Here is a 23,318-nt window from a genome sequence, read left to right as displayed (position 1 = left end):
AAAAATGTGATTCATCTTATTATTTGGAAAATGCTTAATATTAGCTAATTCCTATCTTCTCTCAGGGCCTCAGAAATAACCAATTTACATTAGGGAAATAGATTACATTCTGAAAAGGAAGAGGTAATGACTTCCAAATGGACTGCATTGGCTCCCCAGGGTGACAAGGAGAGTTACTACTTGCAAAGGAAAAGAGACATACTTAACAAAAACTATTCCAATTTTGCCTTGTTAAAGTTTCTGTTGTAGAAAGCAATAATGATTTCAGCATTTCAGTAATATTGCCAAGACCAGTATTTTTTTTAAAAAATATCTAATGTGAAGTTTCACATTTGTACTCATACAAGGTACTCATGGACTCAGAAAACAAAGCATTCACACCATTTAAGGCATGCCAGAAATCAACTTCTGGTTCATGAATTTATGGTTGAATGCATTATTCAATATTTTGTGTAAATTAAATAGCCTAGTGAGCATTAAATTTAGAAATTCTATCAGATAAGTTTCCAGCATTTCTGTACTTGGAAGCCACCTCCCAAAATTTATTCCCTTTTGATAACAGTATGTATTGTTGCTTTACAATAGTTTTCAGAACCAATATAAAACCTAATTCATAATCATGTGGGTCTGTGTGCCTCATGACTTAATTTCTATCATGTCTTATTTACCACTTTATAGTTCTTTGGTGTCTTCTTTGAGTGTTTATATGAAAAGAACATGAGTATTTAATATCAACCAAATTAAAGAGCAGGAGAAAAGAGGTCAAGATGTGAGGGCAGCCTCCCATAACTGAAGCCTCTTTCCACACACGCATAGAATGTGTGTTTACACAGGAGATGGTAGCATGCCAGGGTCAGCAATGTTTTTAGTGCAGTTCCCAAGCAAAGTTTACTACATCCTTAATGTATTTTCCATCCCCAAATGGTGGAATCTTTACTAAACAATGGTTAATATCTGAACAGACTAGATGTACCCATTATCTTTTGACAGATTCTGGATTCCCAAGAGTGCATTTTCATGTAGATGGAAATGCCTTCCTTACAATGACCTTAATTTGTTATCAGCTATGTATCCTAATCACTGTGTAAATATTCTTTTCATTTAGGAAATCAATTCTCCAATAAATGTTCAAATGCTTCTTGATTATCTTTAAAGGGAACACTATGTGGTATGCAATTTTTCTTTTTAACTTCTTAAACTAGTTTCTTTTAACTACTTACAGACTTATCCCTGGTGAAAATCCTGAGGATTTTAAGAAATCCCCAGAGAACATCTAAAAAGTTGTTAAGACAAATGACCTTGAAGTATAGAAGCCCTTTTCTAAATAGGGTAATGATTACACTTACAGACACTATGATGAAAGAACACCGACACAATTTATTTTCTGTTTTATAAGAAAACTTCTGAGTGCTACAAATTAAATGCATCAATTCTGAATTTGGATATAATGAAGAAAGATTCACAATTTTATTGGGATGACACAACTCTGTGTAATGCTAGGCACCGAGATTCTAAAACAAAAATGAAAGCAAACTGAAGTGTGCAAGATAAAGTACTTAAGTTCAGAGGATCCATGAACCTCCCCAAATAGTACACAAGCAGCTGTGTAGTGTGTATGTGTACATTTTCCTGTAAGTCCCAAAACTGTAATCAACTTCTAAAGAAACACAAAAGGGTCAAGAAACAGTGTAGGGTAGAATTCTAATCTCCTTCCCTATACTTCCAGTAAGATCATTTGTGTATATCTAACAGTTAATTTTAATAACAAAAAGGTAGAAAACAAATAAAAGGTAACCTGCAAGGACTGGGCTATGAAAAAATCCCGAGTGTTATTTCCTTTATGGGCTTAGCAACAGGTTCCAGTTTAGAGAAAGAAAATGGGGCTGTAGTGGTTAACACAAGCTGAGAGAGAGAGACTCCAGCAGGATTTTTCAAGTCCTTAGAAAAACCAACCTTTAGTATGAATAAAGCAATAGCAGGAACTCCAAATTCAGTGTAACTCAAAGTACAATTTTCAGTTTTTGCATAATTCAACTTATTTTTATTTTTTTAATATCACAAACTTCAATCAGAATACTTTTAAAAATATTATTCTGCATGCATTTAACAAATCTGACAAAAGGACAAATATCCAGTTTACTTGCATCATAACTGAAGTTTTAACTGAACAGCCAAAGAACACATTTAAAATCATTAGGCACAGGTAACAATGAAAAAAACTCCAATGCATTAGTATGATGGCAGCCTACCACTATGCACATGTTCATATAACACTACTAGTAATGACCCTGAAGCACAGGCAAATGGAGATGAAGGACTCTCCCTAAGAAGCAAGTTTAAGGGATCAAATATCATCATCATCATCACTACTGAGGACAAAGCTGCTGCCTGTGGACAGGGGCCCTTCTTCCTTAGCATTCTCAAAACCACCCAAAGTCCCTTTCTCATCAGAATCGTCAAACAACTTCTCATTGGAATTCTCCTCCTCGTCAAATAACTTCTCATTGGAATCATCATCTTCGAATAACTTCTCCTCTACCTCATCACCTGCCTTCATATCTGCATCTTCTTCCTCTTCCTTTTCATCAGAATCTTCAAAGAACTTTTCATCTGCATTGGCTTCTTCCTCCTTTTCGTCAGCATCTTCAGGCCCCTTTTCATCTGCTTCTTCGTCCTCTTTCTCATCAGACTCATCTTCGAAAACTTTTTCATATGGATCTTCCCCTTCTTCCTTCTCCTCTGAATCTTCATCAAACTCTCTCTCTGAGCCTTCCTCATCTAACACTCTCTCAGAGCCCTCATCATATTCAGATCTGTCTGTATCATTTTCTTCTAACTCATTTTCAAGAACATTTCCATGAGATTCCTGATCAGAGCCATCTTCGTCAAAATCTCTTTCAACACCGTTTCCTTCAAATTCTTTTTCAGAGCCATCTTCAGACAGTTTTTCTGAGTGTTCTTCCTCAGATTCTCTCTCTGAGTCATCCCCTTCAGACTCCTTTTTGGGGCCACCCTCCTCTTCAGAATCCTTGTTGGGGTCATCTTGCTTGGACTCCTTCACAAAGCCATTCTCTTCATAATCACTTTTGAATCTCTTCTTTGGAGATTCTCTTTCTCTTTTAGAGCCATTCTCTTTCAACTCCTTTTTAGGAGTCCCCTCTTCCAACTCTTGTCCAGGGCTGCCTTCTTCGGACTCTTTCTCAGGGCAGCCTTCTTCACAATCTCTCTCAGGGCAGTCTCCTTCAGACTCTCCTTCAGGGCAGTTCTCTTCACATTCTTCTTCTTTGGCCTCTTTTTTCGGGCCACCTTCTTTAGCATCATTTCCAGAAGCATCTTCTTCAAAGCCTCCCCCATCTTCTGCCTTTTCAAACTTCTCATCAATAGGTTCTTCAAGCGCCATTTCAGTTGCGGAATCTTCAGCATTCATTTCAGATGTGCCAGGGTGCTCTGAAAAGTGCCTTACTCTAGAAGGCCCTGCCCTTTCTGTTGCAACAACAGAATCTGATCGCTGAAGGCCTCTGTTGGCCTCTGGAGCATTGAGGAAAGCCTCCCATCCTCTCAGCCTTTCCTCCCTTTCTCTGGAGGTCTCCTCCACCTGTGGATAAATAGAAACTGTCATTAAAAAAAAACTTTTAGGCAAAAAGAAGTAACCTCTCTGGGCATTTCTAATATTGATCAAAGTACCATAATTTTATGGTACCTCTTCTTCAGAAATTAAAACAATTCCATCTTAAATTTTCAAAAATTTCCATCTTGGGGCAAGTGTTGTGGTAGTGCATTAAGTTGCCAGTTGGGATGCTCACATCCCATACCGGAGTGCCTGGGATCAAGTTCTGCTTCTGTTTCCAATCCACCTTCCTGCTAATATCCACCAGGGCCCAAGTACTTGGGTTCCAACCACCATCCACATGAGAGACCCAGTTGCAGTTCCAGGATCCTGGCTTTGGCCTGGCCTAGCCCTGGCTATTGCAGACATTTGGGGGAGTGAACTGGAGGATGGGGGATCTCTCTCTCTCTCCCTGTCGAACTAGTTAATCAATTAATTTTAAAAAACTTTACATCATGATTTACCAGAGTTTACCATAAATAAGATCATTTAAATAAATGAAACCACCACAGTACTGTAGCAATTTCTCACCTTTTCAAAAGTTAATATTTTAGCTCCAACTGTACTTTATGACATAGAAAGGAAGAGAAACATTTTGGCTCAATGTCTTCTTTTCTTACACTATCCTAAGCCAGCCTCAAAATTTCAGACTCATAAACTGGAAGACTGAAATATTTCTCTTACTAACCTTCAGATGCAAAATAGTATTTAAAATAAGTATTGCTACATTAAACAGATAAAACGGAACCTAAAACCTAAATGTGAAGGGCTGCTGTATTAGTACTTGTTAGTGATGATGCAATGGATGTGCCCTTGACAGCTGCAGAATTTACCTGATAATCTGTAGTCCCATCCCATGCTTCAGCAGTGATTTGACGGCCACCAAACCACCTTCCATCAAGGGTTTGAATGCAATAATCAGCTTCCTCTGGATCCCTAAAGGACACAGAGGCTACACCATCTGGGTGCCTCTAGAAAGACAACAAGGAAAAAAAAGGAACAAATGATAAGATAAAAACATAAGACATACAAGCATGTGACACAGTAGGTAGGGAGTAGCGTTCTCTTTGCTACTTTAAGCTAAATGACTTTATGTATTATTTCTTCTCTTTGATCACAGCTTGTAAAATGCAGCCAGCTGCTTCTTTAGCTTAGTCTTATCTAGCAAGAACCAAGCAATGTCCTTGGAAATGCTTTTGCTGACAACACTGTCTAATGCGAGGCAAGAAAGTATAACCGTTAAGAGTGTAAACTCTGAAGCCAGATAGCCCTGGAATGAAATCCTGGCTTTGTTAGTTACCAGCTGAATGACCTTGGACAAAGTGCTCAATCTCTAACATTTTAGCTCCCTCATCCAGAAAATGGGTGGAATAATGCCTATATACCTCCAAGGGTTATGAGAATTTAATGGGATAACATGTATCACACTATGTAGTACACAAGCAATGGTGACTTTTAATTATTATGCTTTAATTTTGGAAGCACAAAAAGGATACAAAGGGGAAACATAAAGAAGAATTATCTCTCCTGATTGTTTCAAATATGCAGGGAGAGAATAATTCCCAGAGAGGGAGAAAGGCAGGCAAACAGGGAATCATAAGGTCTCATACATTTTTCTTGTACTTTATTTTCCTGATCAAATATTATAGAGTGATGATGAAGAAAAATGAACAAGGAATAACCAAATCTATCAAAGCTTTGACTTGCAATCTATGTTTATCTAATTATTACTAACTAAACACTAACACAAGATAGCAGGTCGTCTATATAAAAATATTCATCTAAAATTCATGGGCATCTAAATGTCTGGTCACCACTTATTCAGTGGGAAGAATGACTGATCTAGGATTCATTTGTCCAAGCCATGAACTTACATCAAAGAGAAGGAGCTTCTTAATTTGTCCAAACTTTGAACACTCTACTCGAAGGTCTTCTCTTATCTCATTCAACACCAAAGGATCATCCTGCAAAAATACAAATGATTAAAATGAATTTTTGCTCACTTCTTTAACTATAAATCCTGAAAAATATCTTGTTCTTACTAACTGAATAAAAAAGCATTTTGCTTAAGGTTGGTTATGCTTGTCTACAGTTTATAAAATTAACAACAACAAAATCAAATGAAGCTAGACTACTTGAGCCACTGTTACTACGACAATATGTCCCGCTTTAAGATAGAAGAAATAGACAAATATGGCAGATGGCAGAAGGGGTGTACAGTGGTAAGGGAAAGCCAAGAGAAGTATCAATGGCAATTCCAAATCTACATCAACTGTGATGGCAGGAGAAGTGTGGAACATAAGTAACGACTGCTAGTTCCTATGTTGTCTATGGCCATCACAATGGAAGTGATGAGAGCCTTTTGTTTTGTGTTTTGGATAGATTCATACTTGCAGAAACGTTAGAATGCAGAGAAACATAGCCTTTTCAATGACTAAGTATTCTATAATTGATTTTCAGGCTTCTAAGAGTCTATTTTAAATCACAGGGTAAATCTTATGAGCATTCCTGTTCATCTTGTCTCCTACCACATTGCACTACCCGATGTTAAACAGACAATAACATACATTCTTGCTGTTGCTTTCTTGCAACTATGAACAACTCTAATAAGAACATCCAAGCACTACTGTTTCTAGTAGCTTTAAATTCAGGTAGACTTTCCTCCCCATAACAAGAGGTTTAAAGATTTTCCTTAGGGATTTCAATTCAATCCCATCAAGGTGGCATGTACCAAGGTATCACTAGTCAAAGTGATCAGTTTCAGTTCACAATTGATCATAACATAGGATTAAGAGTCAAAGGGATCAAAACAAGACTAGTGTCTGCTAATACTAACAGATAGAATTAAAAGGGAGAGAACAATCCAACATGGGAAGCGGGATACACAGCAGACTCATAGAATGGCAGATGTCCTAAACAGCACTCTGGCCTCAGAATCAGCCCATAAGGCATTTGGATATGGCTGAAGAGCCCATGAGAGTATTTTAAGCATGGAAAGCCAAGACACTCAGAAAAAAAAAAAAGACCTAAATGAAAGATCTCTGTGAGTGAGATTCCAGTAGAAAGAACAGGCCATCAAAAGAGGAGGTACCTTTCTCTGAAGGGAGGAGAGAACTTCCACTTTCACTATGACCTTGTCTAAATAAGATCAGAGTCTGTGAACTCAAAAGGCTTCCATAGCCTTGGCAACTCATGACAAGAGCCTAGGGTGATTACTGACGCCATAAACAAGAGTGTCAATTGTTCAATCAACAACAGGAGCCACTGTACTCCCCATGTAGGATCTCTGTCCCTAAAGTGTTGTACAATATGAATTAATGCTATAACTAGTACTCAAACAGTACTTTACACTTTGTGCTTCTGTGTGGGTGCAAACTGTTGGAATCTTTACTTAATATATACTAAATTGATATACTAAATTGAAAATGAATCTTGATGTGAATGGAATGGGAAAGGGAGCGGGAGATGGGAGGGCTGCAGGTGGGGGGGAAGTTATGGGGGGTAAAAGCCACTGTAATCCAAAAGCTGTACTTTGGAAATTTATATTTATTAAATAAAAGTTAAAAAAAAGATTCCCTGTAGAAATTAACAAATTTTTCTCCAATCCTCAATGCCTGAAAAAGACAGAAAAAGAAAATCAACCTGAATTTCAACTACATACAAATAGAAGATATCCTTCTATGAATTTCTATTTAAGTCAACTTACACTTTCTGGGAAGCACTTAAATGTATCTATCTTTCTTACAGAGTTTTTTTTTCTCAGCAACTAAGGAAGAAGTGCAAAGAACTACAAAAACAAAAATGGCACTCCTGCCCTGAAGTTCTCTCAAAATGCAAAAATAAGCAACTAGGTATGCATTTACTAAAATTAGATTCAAAATAAAAAATACAAAGTCCTACTCATTTTCACAAATCTGAGGCTTCTGAAATTACACTTGGAAGACTCTGGATTTCCCTACTTATAAATATAATTTTGAAGAAACGAATTTGTTTCCTACAGAATTATAACACCAGAGAAGAATGCATTAAAGTCACTGGTAAAGTCATGTGGTAGCCTTTGGTGATGTGTGTGTCTGGTCAGCTACTATGAGACTGTATGCTTTCAAAAGGCAGGAGCTTTGTTTTACTGCATTTTGTATACCTTGCAGAATACCTCCTACAGTACAGACTTTCATACACAGCCAACAATCAATAAAAGCTTTTTCAGAATTTGATAAATTGTTCCTAATATCTCTTTTATTCACCAATGGAAATCAGGATTACTTAAAAATAAACAAAACACTCAACAATTTTAAATCTAAGCATTCCCATTAGGGTGTGCAGGGTAGGATGTGGTGGGGTGGAGGCATCAATTTTATTTCTAAACCAACTTTTTGGTTCTTTTCCTGTAAGATACCAAATCTTAGCCAAAGTCTCACCAGATCTCCATGTTTGTTTTTACCAGCTTTGAAAAACTGATCTATATTAATTGCTGAAGCTAAAAGATAATAATCCCTTCTTTAGGAATACTATTTTAACCTAGCTGGGTACATGTAGAAATTTTCTAAGAAGACTCTGCAAGCAATAGACCTCAGGCTAAAATCAGATTCATATATTAAAACCCTCTGTTGGCCCGTGCTGCGGCTCACTAGGCTAATCCTCCACCTGCAGCGCTGGCACACCGGTTCTAGTCCCGGTTGCTCCTCTTCCAGTCCAGCTCTCTGCTGTGGCCCAGGAAGGCAGTAGAGGATGGCCCAAGTGCTTGGGCCCTGCACCCACATGGGAGACCAGGAGGAAGCACCTGACTCCTGGCTTCGGATCGGCACAGCGCGGGTCATAGCAGCCGTTTAGGGGGTGAACCAATGGAAGGAAGACCTTTCTCTCTGCCTCTCTCTCTCTCTCTAACTCTGCCTGTCAAAATAAACAACAAACAAACAAACAAAAACCCTCTGTAGGCCAGTGCCACAGCTCACTTGGCTAATCCTCCAGCTGCGGCACAGGCACCCCGGGGTTCTAGTCCTGGTTGGGGCGCCGGATTCTGTCCCGGTTGCTCCTCTTCCAGTCCAGCTCTCTGCTGTGGCCCGGGAAGGCAGTGGAGGATGACCCAGGTCCTTGGGCCCTGCACCCACATGGGAGACCAGGAGGAGGAACCTGGCTCCTTGCTTTGCATCAGCACAGCGCACCGGCTGCAGCACCCATTTTGGGGGTGAACCAACGGAAAAGGAAGACCTTTCTCTCTGTCTCTCTCTAACTCTGCCTATCAAAAAAAAAAAAAAAAAAAAAAAAAAAAAGACCCTCTGCAGTCAATCCTTAGGATTTTTAGGGTATTGTTTTGTTTTTCCCTGGAAGAAATAAACCACATTTTTTGTGCCTTTCCAATCTAAATTTATGCTGGTAAAGTTAGCTAGTAACCACTATCCACACACACAGCTACTGTGTGTCATACAAAAGAACTGCACCTAATTAAAATTAAGGTGTTCTGTAAGGGTGCAAAGCATACCAGATTTTGAAGATTTAGTACCAAAGGGAAAAAGAACAATGTAACATAACTCATTAATATTTTTATATTTATTACAAGTTGAAATTATTAATATTTTGGATATACAGGGTTAAATAAAATTCGCCTTTAAAATGAAGTTCTCTGGTTTCATGTTGTGATTTTACTGTGGCTATAAAAAAGCTTAAAATACACATGTGGATCACATTATATTTCTCTTGGACAGTGCTGTTATAAACAATGAGAAATCTACCTCTATATCTAAGTTTTCATTCTTCAGCTCCTGGTATTCAAATTTCCAGGCAATGCATTCTGAAATAAGGCTTTGAATTAAATACTGACAACCCCCTGAAGTTAAGAGCATTAGCCTTCATTATTTACCCTGAAACTAAAGAGTACTTGTAAGTATACTGTTTGGAATAATAATATAGTCGACCTCCCAAACTGATTTCTTTCTGAGTGAACTGATGAATCAGCTTCTACTTCCCACTGAAAAGCTCAATGCTGGTATCTGTTCTTTGGGTTCACATGGTGTCTTCAATCAAATGAGACACTTTGCCAAAACAGTCGATAAAAGTAAGTTGTACTATTAACACTTGAGAGCTACATAATATCTATATGAGTGTCATCCAAAACAACTTCCTGTGATGACAGAAGTGCTGTACATCTGCATTATTCAATATGGTTATTACTAGCCACATGTGCTTAGTGTAACTAAGGAACTGAATTTTTAATCTAATTTAAATTATCTTACATTCAAATATCCACATTTGGCTGGAGTCTACCATGCTGGACAGAGCAGGTTTATACGGACACATATCCCTCTTGTTAACAGGCTCTCATCAAGGTAGTCAGACAACAGGAGCCCAGGCAGGTTGGCAAACAAAAACAATGCCAGCAAGCATGTCTTTGCCCATGAACTCTGAAGCCCTTTGTGATGTTAGGCATCTGAAAAGAAAACTTGCCTTGATTTGCAAAGATGCTAAAGAGAAAATGTTTTAAGCACTGGGTGAATAAAAAGATCCTGGCTTGTGAGTAACAGGGGATTCACATTCTTATCCTTCCAATTATTTTCATATAAATATTGAGGGTCTATTAATAAATATACACAGAGAGCCTAGTTTGTGCCAGCCACAATTCTACGCACTTGGAAGTATAGCAGCAAACAAGGCAGACAAAGTCCTGGCTCTCACGGTGCTCATGGTCTAGCAGAGGAAACAAATAAGTTCTATGAAAGAAACAAAATGGAGTAACATAAAGGCTCTATAACTCCAAAATACAGTTTATACTAAACAATTAGGAATTTGTAAGCATGAAACTTCTACTTTGAAAAATATTCACTGGAGGGAATTTGTAGGGGTCAAGGTAAATTCAAAGTCATTTTTTGTGGGAAAGAGTATTTGTTAAGCTAAGAAAAGCTAAATCTGCCCATACTGATAGACTCAAATAAGGCAAGTAAATGACCAAGGCAGGAGTTTGCTTGGTAGCTGGAGCAGAAAGCGGACCGTGGAGAGCCTTAAGCAGCATGCCTCACCCCACACTCCCTCAGTCTTGTTACTATCACATACTGGGAGAAGCCATAGCTGTCACAGCTGGCCCTAGTCACCATCACTGCAACCATGAGCAACAAGGCTGAGACCCAGCAGCTACCTGCCACCCCTGCCCTCAGCGCTGCTGAAACCAGGCCCAGCACCACTGGGCAGTGGCACAGGGAGCTGTGGCCCTGGTGGCCTCACATCATTGGTGCCTGGGCAAGATAACTACAAATGGATATGGTTTCATCAACCAGAATGACACCAAGGAAGATGTATTTATACACCAGGCTGACATAAACAATAATCCAGCAAGTCCTTTCACAGTGTAGGAGATGGAGAGACTATGGTGTTTGATATTGTTGAAGGAGAAAAGGGTGCAGAGGCAACAAAGCTTACAGGCCCTGGTGGAGTTCCAGTCCAAGGCAGTAAATATGCAACATACTTTAACCATTATATATGCCATCCACACCTTAGGGTTCCTCCACGCAATGACCAACAGAAATTCAGAATAGTGAGAGTGGAAGAATGAACGAAGGGTCAGAGATTGCTTCTGAAGGTCAAGACCAACGGTGCTGGGCCTATTGCAGGCAAAGGTTCCCACCTCACTACATATATAGACCGTATGGGAATGGAGATAGAAGATGCTGACAGTCATGTTGCAGGAGGAGAAGGCAGACCAGTGGGACAGACTATGTGTTGGGCTTACAGAGGATTCTGCAAAGAATGCCAGAGACAGTTTAGATAGGATAAGGAAACTCAAGGAGATGAGACTCAAGATCAGCATCCACTTCGACAGTGCTACCACAGCAATTTCAATTACCAACACAGATGCCCAGATAACCCTAAACTACAAGTTGGCAAGGAGACAAATGCAACCAATTTGAGAATTCATCCCATCCCAAAGCTAAGCAGGGAAGAGTTGAGTAAATGCCAGAGACCATTTCTAGCATCATCTGGTTTAGTCATTCAACAAGAAAAAATGAATATGAAATTCCAGCAGTAAGAAAAGAACAAAAGGGGCTGGTGCTGTGGCATAGCAGGTAAAGCTGCTGCCTGCAGTGCCAGTATCCCATATGGGCGCTGGTTCAAGTTCCGGCTGCTCCACTTCCAATGCAGCTCTCTGCTATCGCCTGGGAAATCAATAGAACATGGCCCACGTCCTTGGGCTCCTGCACCCACATGGGAGACCCAGAAGAAACTCCTGGCTTCATATTGGCCCAGCTCCAGGTGTTATGGCCATTTGGGGAGTGAACCAATGGATGGAAGACCTCTCTCTCTGTCTCTGCCTCTCTTTAACTCTTTTACTTTCTTTTATTTTCATATGTGGAAATTCCAGATCTTTGAATGAAATTTATATTGACATTCACTTTGGAGTGTTAGGACTATTGAATGTGAAAATCAAGGCCTTCTAGTCACAGAAATAAATATGTCACCTAATAAACAAACCACTTATTTACCATGGGCATAAAAAATAATGAATCCTAGGGGATTCTGGAGTTTTATCTAGGAGATGAGGCATTACTATCCATCTATGCATTCCTTTTAAAGTCCCATCTGGCAAAGACAGCACTTCAGAAAGCAACTAGATACATCTCAGCTTATAATGGGGTTACACCCTGATAAACTCACTATTAAGTTGAAAATATCTTAAGTAAAAATTGCATTTATTTCACTTACCCTACTGAACATGATAGTTTAACCTAGCCTACCTTAAATGTGCTTAGAACCCTTACATTACCCTACAGTTGGGGAAAATCTAACAGAAAGCCTATGTTGTAATAAAGTACTGAATCTCTCAAGTAATTTACTAAGTAATGCACAGTACATTGTTGTGACCGCATGACTGTGAGCTGTGGGTCACCGCTGCCACCCAGCATCTACAGAAAGGATCCTATCATGTATCAGCATCCCAGGAAAAGATGAAAATTCAAAGAACAGTTCTATTAAGTGCATATTGCTTTTGCACCATCATAAAACTGAGAAATCATTAAGTTGAGGACCATCTGTAGTACATGTGTGCATGAATGTGTGTGTGCGTGTTTTAACCACATGACATTACCACTTCAAGTATAAAATCACTCTATTTCAAGATTATTCTGGATTTCTGGACAGATGAGAAATCATGCAACCTTATAAACAGACCACATGTATCTTCTTCATGACCTCAAAAGATGCCTGATTTGCTGAGATAGAGCTCAACTGGGCACTCTCTACTGGGGCTAACATGATATTGCCATTTTGACTCTGTTTAAATGCACAAAAGAAACAAGGATGTGTACCAGCTGCAACTAGATCATTTGTAATCTTGGAATTTTACATTGTGAATTTTTTACTCATGTGTATCCTGCTGTCAACGTGAGAACCAGACAAGAACAAAGGGTCGTTTGTCCACCAATGTTTGTATGTTTACACCAGCAGATGGAGATAAGAACAGAGACAGAATACAACATAAGGTACCTTGATGATAATTAAGACTCACCAATATTCCTTAAACTTCTTTAGTAGTTAGCTTTTCTTTATTCACTGTACTTGAATTTTCATAAGGACATTAAGTATTATAACATCTTCCTAATAGCCACTAAAGAGTTTCCTAAAAATTAGACACTGAAAAAATAATCTCCACTATTTAAACATCAGGGGCTATGTTTAATTGGAATCTTTCAGAATAAAACTTTTGGTACTAAAGTGAAATTTTCATTTGCAAGTGTGACTCATATTCTCAGCTCATACTTGTTGAACTACACTCAAAATCCACAAACAGTTCCCATATAGCTTCTAATATTTTTAAATGATTTCCCACACCAAATAGCTGCTGCTGGGTGCCACAGTCCACAGCCTACATGGGTTACAATTCGAGGAACACTGAGCTAAACAAAGGGAAATCTTAAAAACTTCGATCGATTCTTTGTTCTATTTTCCTGCCTTAACTAAAACACAAACAGGTAGGATGTGACATGACAATGCTGAGGCAAGGAAAGCTGCGGTCTCCTTTGAAAGAAAGCATATCTGCATTGCGGTCAGTCCTACCTCAAAATCCATAGGATGAAACATATTTTTGATGATGACAACTCGTTCATGGCGCATCCGGGATGGTCCAGCTCTCCTCTCAGGTCTCCAATCCAACTGCCTAATGTAATAAAGCAGTAACAAGAAACTGTGAACTTCATTCAGACTTGCATAGAGGAAAAAAAGCAAGTCGCTAATATCACCAGTTCTTGAGTACTTAACAATGATAATTATTTGATTCTAAAACAACAGTGTGTACTTTAGTAATAGTTCCATTCAAAGAACTTTCTGAAATAAAAACACTGAGCAAGGGAAAAATGGACTTACTGAAATTCCCAGAATATATTTTTTTTTCCAGAGCAACTGCTGTTTCATTATACAAACATTCCAATGAAATTCCTAGAAAATTTCTAATTAGTTAGAAACTATTTATGATTCTCAAGATAAGATATACAGGGCTGGCACTGTGGCGTAGTAAGTTAAGCATCTGCCTGTGCCGCCGGCATGCCATATGGGTGCCAGTTCAAGTTCTGGCTACTCCACTTTCAATCCAGCTCCCTGCTGATAGCCTGGGAAAGCAGTAGAAGATAGCCCAAGTCCTTGGGCCCCTGCACCTGCGTGGGAGACCTGAAGAAGCTCCTGGCTCCTGGTGTCGGATCAGCTTAGCTCCGGTCATTGTGGCTATTTGGGGATTGAACCACTGGTAGGAAGACCTCTCTGTCTCTCCCTCTCTCTGTCTGTAATTCTGCCTCTCAAGTAAATAAATAAATCTTAAAAAATGATTAAGACATACTTGGAGGACAAAAGAAATCTTTTAATTGTATTGATTTTTAGGCATTTTGTCATTATAAAGAATTGCATTGATATATGAAAAACTGTTCATTCTTTGTTACAATATTAAATTTTACTAACTTCATTTATAAAATTTGTAGGTATTATTTTAGCTACTCTTGTAAAAAAGTGAGATAGCACAACTAACTGCTTTTAAGTATTTACTATGATAAAAGTATTCATCACTTTAGCTAATTTCTTAAACTAGCGTATTTCAAAAAGTTTATTAAATAACTTGAGAACATTTTATATATACATACATATATACTATATATGATTTTAGAACATTTTATATATGTATTACATATGACTACATAGTAAGTACAAAAATAAAATCTATCATTTCTATTTCTAACAAACCTACATATAAAAATTCAGCTCCTGGTGCAACTGATTTTAATCCACATGGAAAATGAACTAATGGTTCTGGTATGTAAGCATAAAATATTTTATTTAATTTGATGTAAAGCATTTTCTAAAGAGCTGGCTTCTCTCAGCTCATGTAAGCACCCAAAAAAGGAAAAACCACACCACTGCCAAATCATCTCATTGTATAGACTACTGAAGGTTCCAGATGATCTAATGAAATTCCTTTAAAACTATATGTAGACATAACCAGGTAGCTATTACCAAAATACTCTAAGGTATTTATATGAAATATTTCAAAAAGGAAAAAAAGGACAAACTTTTGTTGCATAGACAGCTTCTTCTTATAGTCTTTGCACTTCTTCTTCTTCTTTGAGGCATCATATTCCCCCTTTAGCTGGAACTTTGCCACTTCTACATGCAATTTGTAGCCTCTGATTTCATCTTCATCCAAAAGTTTTAATGCAAGTTCCACAGATTCTCTCTTTAGAAAAGCAAAATAAAACAGTCCATAAGCTATAACTGAAGTGAAAGTTATACGAACAATAAAGATTTAAACAGAACTACCTACTTTGTGATACAGAACTTTAGAATGCAAACCAAGAAACCTGCATTTGAGACACAGCTGTCCCTAACCAACTAGCTATATAAACGTGGGCAAGTTATTCAAGTTCCCTAAGCCCTAATTCTTTACCTTAAAAAGTTTTCCCTTTATTGTCCCTGACCAAAATTAAATGAAACAATGCATGGCAAGGCTAGAGACTGGCACATGGAAGGTACTCAATAAATTCTATTCTTATTTGGCAATTTTGCTTCCTAAAGCCCCATTTTCTCACCTGTAGAACAAGGCAAATGGACTTGCATGATTTCTAAGGTGCACTCTAGTTTTTAAATCCTGCAATACTCCTTCTTAAAAGAGTAGATGATTAAACAAACTGGGAATAGCATAGCCAAACTTTGTTTAAGGGGGCTGGTGCCATGGTATAGTAAGTAAAGCTGCTGCCTGTGACACTGCCTTCCTATATGGGAGCTGGTTCGTGTGCCGGCTGCTCCACTTCCAATATAGCTCCCTGCTAATGTGCCTGGGAAAAGCAGTGGAAGATGGTTCAACTGCTTGGGCCCCTGCTACCCACATGGGAGACTGGATAAGCTCCTGGTTCCTGGCTCTGTCCTGGCTTAGCCCCGGCTGTTGTGGTCATCTGGGGAGTGGAACAGCAGATGAAGATCTCTGTCTCTCTGTAAGTCTCTCTATCTCTGTTAGTTTGACTTTCAAGTAAGTAAGTTTTTTTTAAAAATCTTTGTTTCACCAACTAAAATGTGGGTCTCTAAAATACTGAGAAACAGAAGATAATTATTCGACAGTTTGTACATTAAACACATTTATGGATTCTGGGTCCTACACAAAGGCAGCAGTTGTCAGTCCTAGAGTCATCAAAGATCCAAAAAATCACAAAAGGACACTGAACTCAAGATACTTGTACAAATATGGATCCTAGAATAATTATTTTTCTGGAACCCAGTTAACTGGTTTGACAATGCTGTACTTTTATGTTTCCTGAATTATACACATCCAAAGCTTTTCAAAACTTTGTTTTCTTTAAAAATCTTAAACATCCAATCAGACTCCCTAAGAATCTATACACAGATTTTAAAACAACCCTTAAAGAACTTGTAAAACCCTCAAATCTCCTTACATTTGAACTTTACCAAACTACCTTCCTAAAATGATCAGGCTCATGTCCCTTAAACGTATCATGTTTAAGATCCAGGTCAAAAACCAATCTCCCAAAAAGATGTCAGCTTATCCTACCCTCCTCTGATCCTACTAGAATCCTGTACGCTCACAGCACACCTGTGGTGTCTGCTGTTTCATCATTTTGATTTTACTTTGAAATTATTCTCAGGTTCTATGACTGTATACATATTGCCACCGTGCTCATTCCTTTTGTACCCTGCTCTAATACATAACACATGCTCCTAAGGTGGCAGATGTTCCAGACGATGGCTGCCTTTGTCTCTAACTTTTCCCCATGTAATTTATAGTACCATTACCACATGAGGTTCTTTAAATTTCTGTTAACTACACTCTTTCTTCTCTCCCATTTAAAAAGTATTTTAAATCACAAGGCATTAATTACCGTCTCCTTTATGGTCTAATTCAAGGGTCAGAAAAGTCCTTTTGAAAAGGGCCACTTAGTAAATATTTTAAGTTTCATGACTCACGGGGTCTGTGCTGTAACCACTTAACTCTTGCCAATGAAACATAAAAATAGCCATAGGCAAATGTGTTAGTGAATGAATGTGGCTGTGTTCCAATAAAACTTTATTTACAAAAACGGGTACCAGGCTGTATGCTGGTCTACTAAGTGGGTAAATTTTCAAATAGAGTTCTAAACTGATTAGATGTATCAATAAAAAGACCTTTATAGTCAGAATGCTTTTAAGACAAAAGAAGCATATCAAATGCTTATATAATATTTTGAACTGATTACATATTCTTTTAAAACAAGTAAATAACCTTTCCAATGTGATACATACAGGTACCATCTGAAATTTCAGTTTTCCTCATATCCTGTTTTGAACAGTTCCTGGTCTTGTTTATTATCTATAAAAGATTATAGTCCTGGTTCCTCAGTTGAAAATGGAGATACAAGAAACTTATCTGACCATATAACTAACCTTCAAATAACAGCAAAGCCCATCTCCTTTAAGATTTCCTTGATTATCTTTGTAAAGTTTGACCTTAAATTCTTCTGTCTGAGGATCTCTCATAATAATACCAAACTTGGACATAAGCTGTATAAATTCGTCCACTGTAATGTCTGGAGGCAAACCTGTAACATTAAGAAAAAATTTTCTTAAATCCCTAAAGGCAGTTATAATAAAGATGAGAGCTACTTAGCGTTCTACAAGTTAGAAATCTACAACTTAAGTGAGTGCTATGTTGATTTCCTCAATGGATGTAAAAATCTCACATCATCAAAACAGAGAAAAGTTCACATTTTTGTGTATTCAAGCATGCATTAAAGTTATGCTTTGCTCAGGCTTCACTGAACCTGCATTGGCAAACTTCTCTAAGTTTAGTTAAAGCAGGCAAAAATGATAGCATGAAAATGACATATACTTAATTTTTCTTAGTTCTGTCATAAACATATACTTAATGAATGTATACAGCTGAGCAACAACAACAAAGCACAGTGATAAGAAATGGACTTTAAAGAAACTGAAAACTAAAAATCACTTTGTAAGAAAACTGAACAACCAAGTATTCACTATCCCAAATTTGTTTAAAAGTATACAAACCAGACACATATACATTTGTATTTCTGTCTTCTTCAACATGAAACCATCCTAAAAATACAAATGAAATAAATATATAAAACTCAAGGTAATGTAAGATTTATATTATAAAATATATAAACAGTGGCAGTCTGTTGAAACTTACAAGAACTTTATCTTATTCTTAGAAAACTAAGACAAACTCATTTAAAGCACTACCCAGCTTTCCAAGTGTTTGAATCTTTTGACAGATGCAGTATTGTCTTAAAAAAAGGCCTGTTTATTTTGATTGTTGCTTATTATTTAGATTTTTGACTAGTACGTAATATTTGTACATTTTGAAATGTGTTATTTATTTTTATCTACTTGGAAAACAGAGAGAGATATCTTCCATCTGTTGTTTCATTCTTGAAATGTCCACAAACAAGGTTGGGCTGGGTCAGGCCAAAAACAGGAGTCCAGAATTCCTCCTAGTGTCCCACATGGGTAGCAGGGGCCCAAGGACTTGATCCGTCATCTGCTCCCCTCCAGAATACAGATACAGGAAGCTGAATCAGAAGCTGAGGAGCCACAACTTAAACTGACACTCTGATATGGGGTGCCGGGTTCCCAGTGGCAGCTTAACCTGCTGCACCACAATACCGATCCCAACTTAAACATTTTCATGGGCTATAGTAAAATTTTTCAACATACAAATAGAGCATAAACTAATCAAATCAGGTAATTATGAATCTGCCATTATTTAAATAAAAAAATCTTGCCATTTGTTCAAAGCTATTATAAATCTCCAAAAAGTAACTCTATGTATACATTCACACTTTTAAGTTTTTACACTCATATTCTGCAAGCTAGAACTACTTGCCTGACTCGGATTTTCTTTTTTCTCCCTTCTTTCTGGGATCAGTGGGTTCAGGAGTTTTTCTTTGTGGAGGTTCCTCAGCAATCCTAGTATTGACATCTTGTATGTTTGCCGTAGAACTAGATGCGCCATCATTAGAGAAGCCATAATTGGCCTGATATGTAGCAATGAAATCTTCAGTGATCTAAACAAGAAATTTAGTTCATGCACGTGTGTGCATACACATACAAACACATGCACAGAAATTCAGTTATTTCCACCCATAAACTTCAAACTGTGTCATATTACAGACTATTTGGCTATATAACTTACCATCGAAGATGCTGCGTGAATAATAATTGTAGTTGTAGTGATTAAAGTGTAAATCCAAGAATGGTCACCTGATACAAATACTTAAATTATCAAGACAAAAGTCTGTGGTACTAATAAAGCACTTTAAGTGATGTTGGTCCCTTTTCTAGTTGATGCATTTATAAATTACTACCTCTCCACAGTCTACTGACTAAGGCTACACATACATATAACAAAGGAAATACCAGGTAACAATACGACAGGATAACAACCTACAGTCAACTAATAAGCTAACCACAAAATCCACTTTTTTTACTGTATAGAAGCACACATATATTTCCACTTAATTATTCAATATGTGAATTCAAAGAGCACATAGAATGGAAGTGTGATGTGGCATACAAAGAATGAGACTCATAATTATAAAGCTAAATGATCATTTGAAATCTATCACTAATGAAATCACCATTTAGAATCAGAATCAATTCAGGGCAAATCCAACTAGTTTTGGGGGGAAAATGGACTATTATATAATGTTAGAAAAGTGCTTATAGCATCACACCAATTCAATCAACATTCAGTACACACATGAATGGGGAAAATTTAAAATCCAAAGTTTGAAGAGGTAAGGGCCTCAATAACACAAAAATGTAGAACGATAAATTAATCCACTACCAGACTACTGTTAAAAGTACTCAGAAGGCTGAAGAAAGCCAATTTGCCTCAAGCTGACACTACCTGTACTTCTGTAAAATAGCAAATTTTAAAAAGTTGGAGAACTTTCAATATATACAAATATAAAATGGGAAAGAAAAGTAGAAATGAAGACTTTTTCACAGATCAGTCTAATCACACAATGGAGACACGCTGTGTTTTGTTGGTTTGCATGTCTTGGTGTGCTATTAGTAGTCTTTCTGGCCTCCACAGGAGACTCAGAATAACAGAGTGCTTCTACAGCAAAGTTTACAGAACCAAGTTTCACTAGTTATGTTACTTCCAAGCAGAAATAAAATATCTAACAATTTCTCAGTACTCCAAACTAACATGCACACATCTTTTCCAACCATACTCTGCGCATCCCTCATTGTATTCTTGTGGATGTAAAGTTCAAACATAAATGCCTAAGGACAAACGCAGCAGGCAGAGAAAGCAAGGAGCAAACAAAGTTCATTCAGCACAAGTATATAAACAGCAACTTTTTGTAAACGAAGACATATGCTAAACGTGAATTCCTACGATAAGTGAGGTAAGCGAGGGCGGCTCTCTGAGATGATCAGCTACAAAATTTTTTTTGTGTTTTTCCTCTTTGCAATAAAAAAGTCATCAATAGAATAGCCAACTGTGACCTTCACAGACAAAATAAAGCACGGAAAAGGCATTTAATACCCCATTCGAAAGATTTACGTTCCTTTACACATCAACTCTGCAAAAGACACAACAAAAACAAGCGTCACCATCCAGGGGGGTGAGGACCACAGACCTGACTGAGTGAGCACAGCAAATGTAAAAGTGCTCTGTGAAGCTGGCCAGGCGGCCCGCTCTGCAGTGGCGCCAGTGCTACTCGCTTACCTTGGGGAACCAAGCCTTCTTGTCTAGGTCCCACTCGTACGGGGTGTCAGCCGCCTGCTGCCCGAAAGAATCGGGTTCTCCGCCGGGATCGTTCTGGGTGTCACCCTCCTTGGTGTCTCCGTACAATTCTTGCATTCGCAACTGCTCATCAAACTCGTCGTTCCCACCCAAGTTGTTGCCGCTCATGTTTCCTACCTAGCCCAGAAGCAGGGTTCAGACGAGCGAAGAGGCCGAAATGACGCCAGAGAGGGGATCTGAGAAGGAGGTCGGCCGTGCTCCGCTCCCGCCCCGCGGCCCCCCGGCCCGCCTCCCCACGGCGCCCCAGCAATCCCCGGGAAGTCGGGACCGCTCGCCGCCGCGCCGCCCCTCGCTCCGCGCGGCTGTCCGCCCGCCCACTGCGCGCGCGCGCGCCGATCCTCTCAGCTCGGCTCCGCCACCGCCCACCTGGCTTGAACCACCGGGCCTTGGCGGCGCCGCCGCTCGGTCCAGGGCGCGGCGAGAGCGCGCACGCGCGCCGCCGCCACCGCCGCTCGGGTCTGAGACGACTGCAATTCTCGCGGCAGCGTCAGGAAATGACTTCAAACGGAGCCCTCCTCAGGCTGACGCAGTCGCCATTGTGGGCGCGGTGTGACGTCCTGTGTCGCGCCGACACGCCTACCATGACGTCAAAAGGTGCCGACGAAGGCCTGAGGCGCAGGGTCCGGAGGGGCGGGGCGCCAAGGAATGCGCGGCTGTCGTGCGTTGATGACCACCAGGCCCTTCCTGTGGACGAGATGAGGTCCTTTAGGGCAATGCAGTCCCTTGGGGGCCTTAGGCCCCGTGGATCTTCGGAAGGTTCGGCCTGGCTGACCTAGTCCGGGCGGTACCCCAAAGGAAGGTGTGGGAATACTGCCTTGCAGTGGGCGCCATCTTGGGGGAGTGGGTGGGACCGGCAGGACAGGTTTCTCTCGCTTCCTTAAAACGCAAAAACATCGCGTCTCCGTCGCCCAAAAACTCTTCCCTGCTTCGGTGTCATGTCTTTTACTTATTTGTTTCTGATTGCCCTGGGATAGGCTCCGGCTCTGGCTCATCTTGGTAGCTTAATCACCTGCTGCAGGATTTGCTGTCTAGTGTGCAGTGACTGAATGAACGAACAAACCAAGGATAAGCACAAGGATCAACCTTTGCCTAATCTCAGACTCCTGTTTGATCGTCTCATGCCTTCCTCTGGACGAAGAGTTGGACTCTGCCTGCCTCGTCCTCCAGGATTCAGAAGTGCTCAAGCCCCAAACTTGAAACGTAAACATAAACATCCCAGTGTAAACACAACCTGTGCTGGCCCAGTAACTTTGTCTTTCCTTTAGAAAGATACAGCACGCTTTTGTTCTAAACAGAACTTTTTTTTTTCCCTGCAAATTACTTGCATTGCTGAAAACGAAGAAGTCCATATTTGTCACTTGGTATACAGTTATTGAACTAGTAAGTGTCAGGCAATGTACTAGGCTCTGGTGACTCAACAGTCAACAAGATGGGCACAGCTCGTGGGAAACAGGCTCAGGAAGGCTAATAAATCTGACAGGAGAGGTATGGGGTGCCAGAGACAGTGGTTCTCAAACTTTCTGATCACAGGATCGCTTTACTCCCCCAAAATACTGAAGAGTCCAAAGAGTTTTTGTTTATATGGTTTATATTTACCATTATTTCCAAAACAGTCATTTTAATGAGTATTTATTAGTCCATTTAAAAATGACAGCCCGTTAGGTGTTCATTGAGGATGGAGAAAAGCTCCTCAGAAAAAATTATTTCTACTATTCCAGTGACATTTGCTTCGAAACTTAGCGGCTGAGTATGAATTCTAGAAAATCCTGGCTCCTCACATGCCAACTGTGTGAATCCATGTTTCAACCATAACCATAGTTTTTGAAATAGTAGTTTGGGTTTGTATTTGTTTATATTTTTGTTTTAAGTACATTTCTGTTTCATTATATTCTTGTTCTGGTCAGAACTATTGGAGAACTGAACTTGCAGGCATTTGCATAATATAGATAATGTGAGTTTTATTGGGCTCATTTAAACATTGCTAAGTATATCTTCTTGGATCCAAAAATAGTATACAGTTGTTTTCAGCAATGTGTTATTGGGCTCCCGTTTCATTCCTGAGTGAGTCCACAGCATAGGTGATAATGCTACACCAGCCTACTGCAAATGACACTCCTTAAGTGCTTGCTGTATCCACAGCCCCTTCCTGATCAGGTGACCAAAAAGGTTCCTTATGCATGCATAAGTTCCATATCACCCAACCACCCTAGTCCAAAGACTGCCCAGAGGCCTGTAGGTGACCTAGCAGGGGAGCTCTGCATTCTAGATTGGGTTTCACTAACTGAGCCAATGAGAACCCCTCCCAGGAAGTTTGAGTGTGGAACAGATAGGAGTATGGTCATAGTAGCACAGAGACCCATGTAGGAAAGGTGAAAGATGGGACAGTGACCTGCTGTGAAGAAGTTCCCCAAGGGTTAAGAG

At 39.3% G+C, this 23,318-nt stretch overlaps 1 protein-coding gene across 1 annotated transcript; it reads right to left on the bottom strand.

The window, feature by feature from the left end:
* Positions 1 to 1,357: 1,357 nt before the first annotated feature.
* On the bottom strand, positions 1,358 to 21,741 carry HTATSF1 (HIV-1 Tat specific factor 1). The gene is made up of 10 exons (XM_002720326.6): positions 21,264 to 21,741; positions 20,820 to 21,014; positions 18,963 to 19,143; positions 18,125 to 18,172; positions 17,501 to 17,655; positions 15,142 to 15,305; positions 13,646 to 13,745; positions 5,482 to 5,571; positions 4,441 to 4,578; positions 1,358 to 3,595 (listed from the first exon to the last, which is right to left on the bottom strand). Exons 2-10 carry the CDS (start codon positions 21,003 to 21,005, stop codon positions 2,345 to 2,347), a joined length of 2,313 nt encoding a protein of 770 aa, XP_002720372.2. The 5' UTR covers positions 21,006 to 21,014; positions 21,264 to 21,741; the 3' UTR covers positions 1,358 to 2,344.
* Positions 21,742 to 23,318: the final 1,577 nt, after the last annotated feature.

Source organism: Oryctolagus cuniculus, chromosome X, assembly GCF_051225735.1.
Source record: "Oryctolagus cuniculus isolate XC-2025 breed Fujian yellow rabbit chromosome X, ASM5122573v1, whole genome shotgun sequence".
Lineage (NCBI taxonomy): Eukaryota > Metazoa > Chordata > Mammalia > Lagomorpha > Leporidae > Oryctolagus > Oryctolagus cuniculus.
Note: the sequence above shows the minus strand (reverse complement) of the source record. Positions and strands in the feature narration are given on the sequence as shown.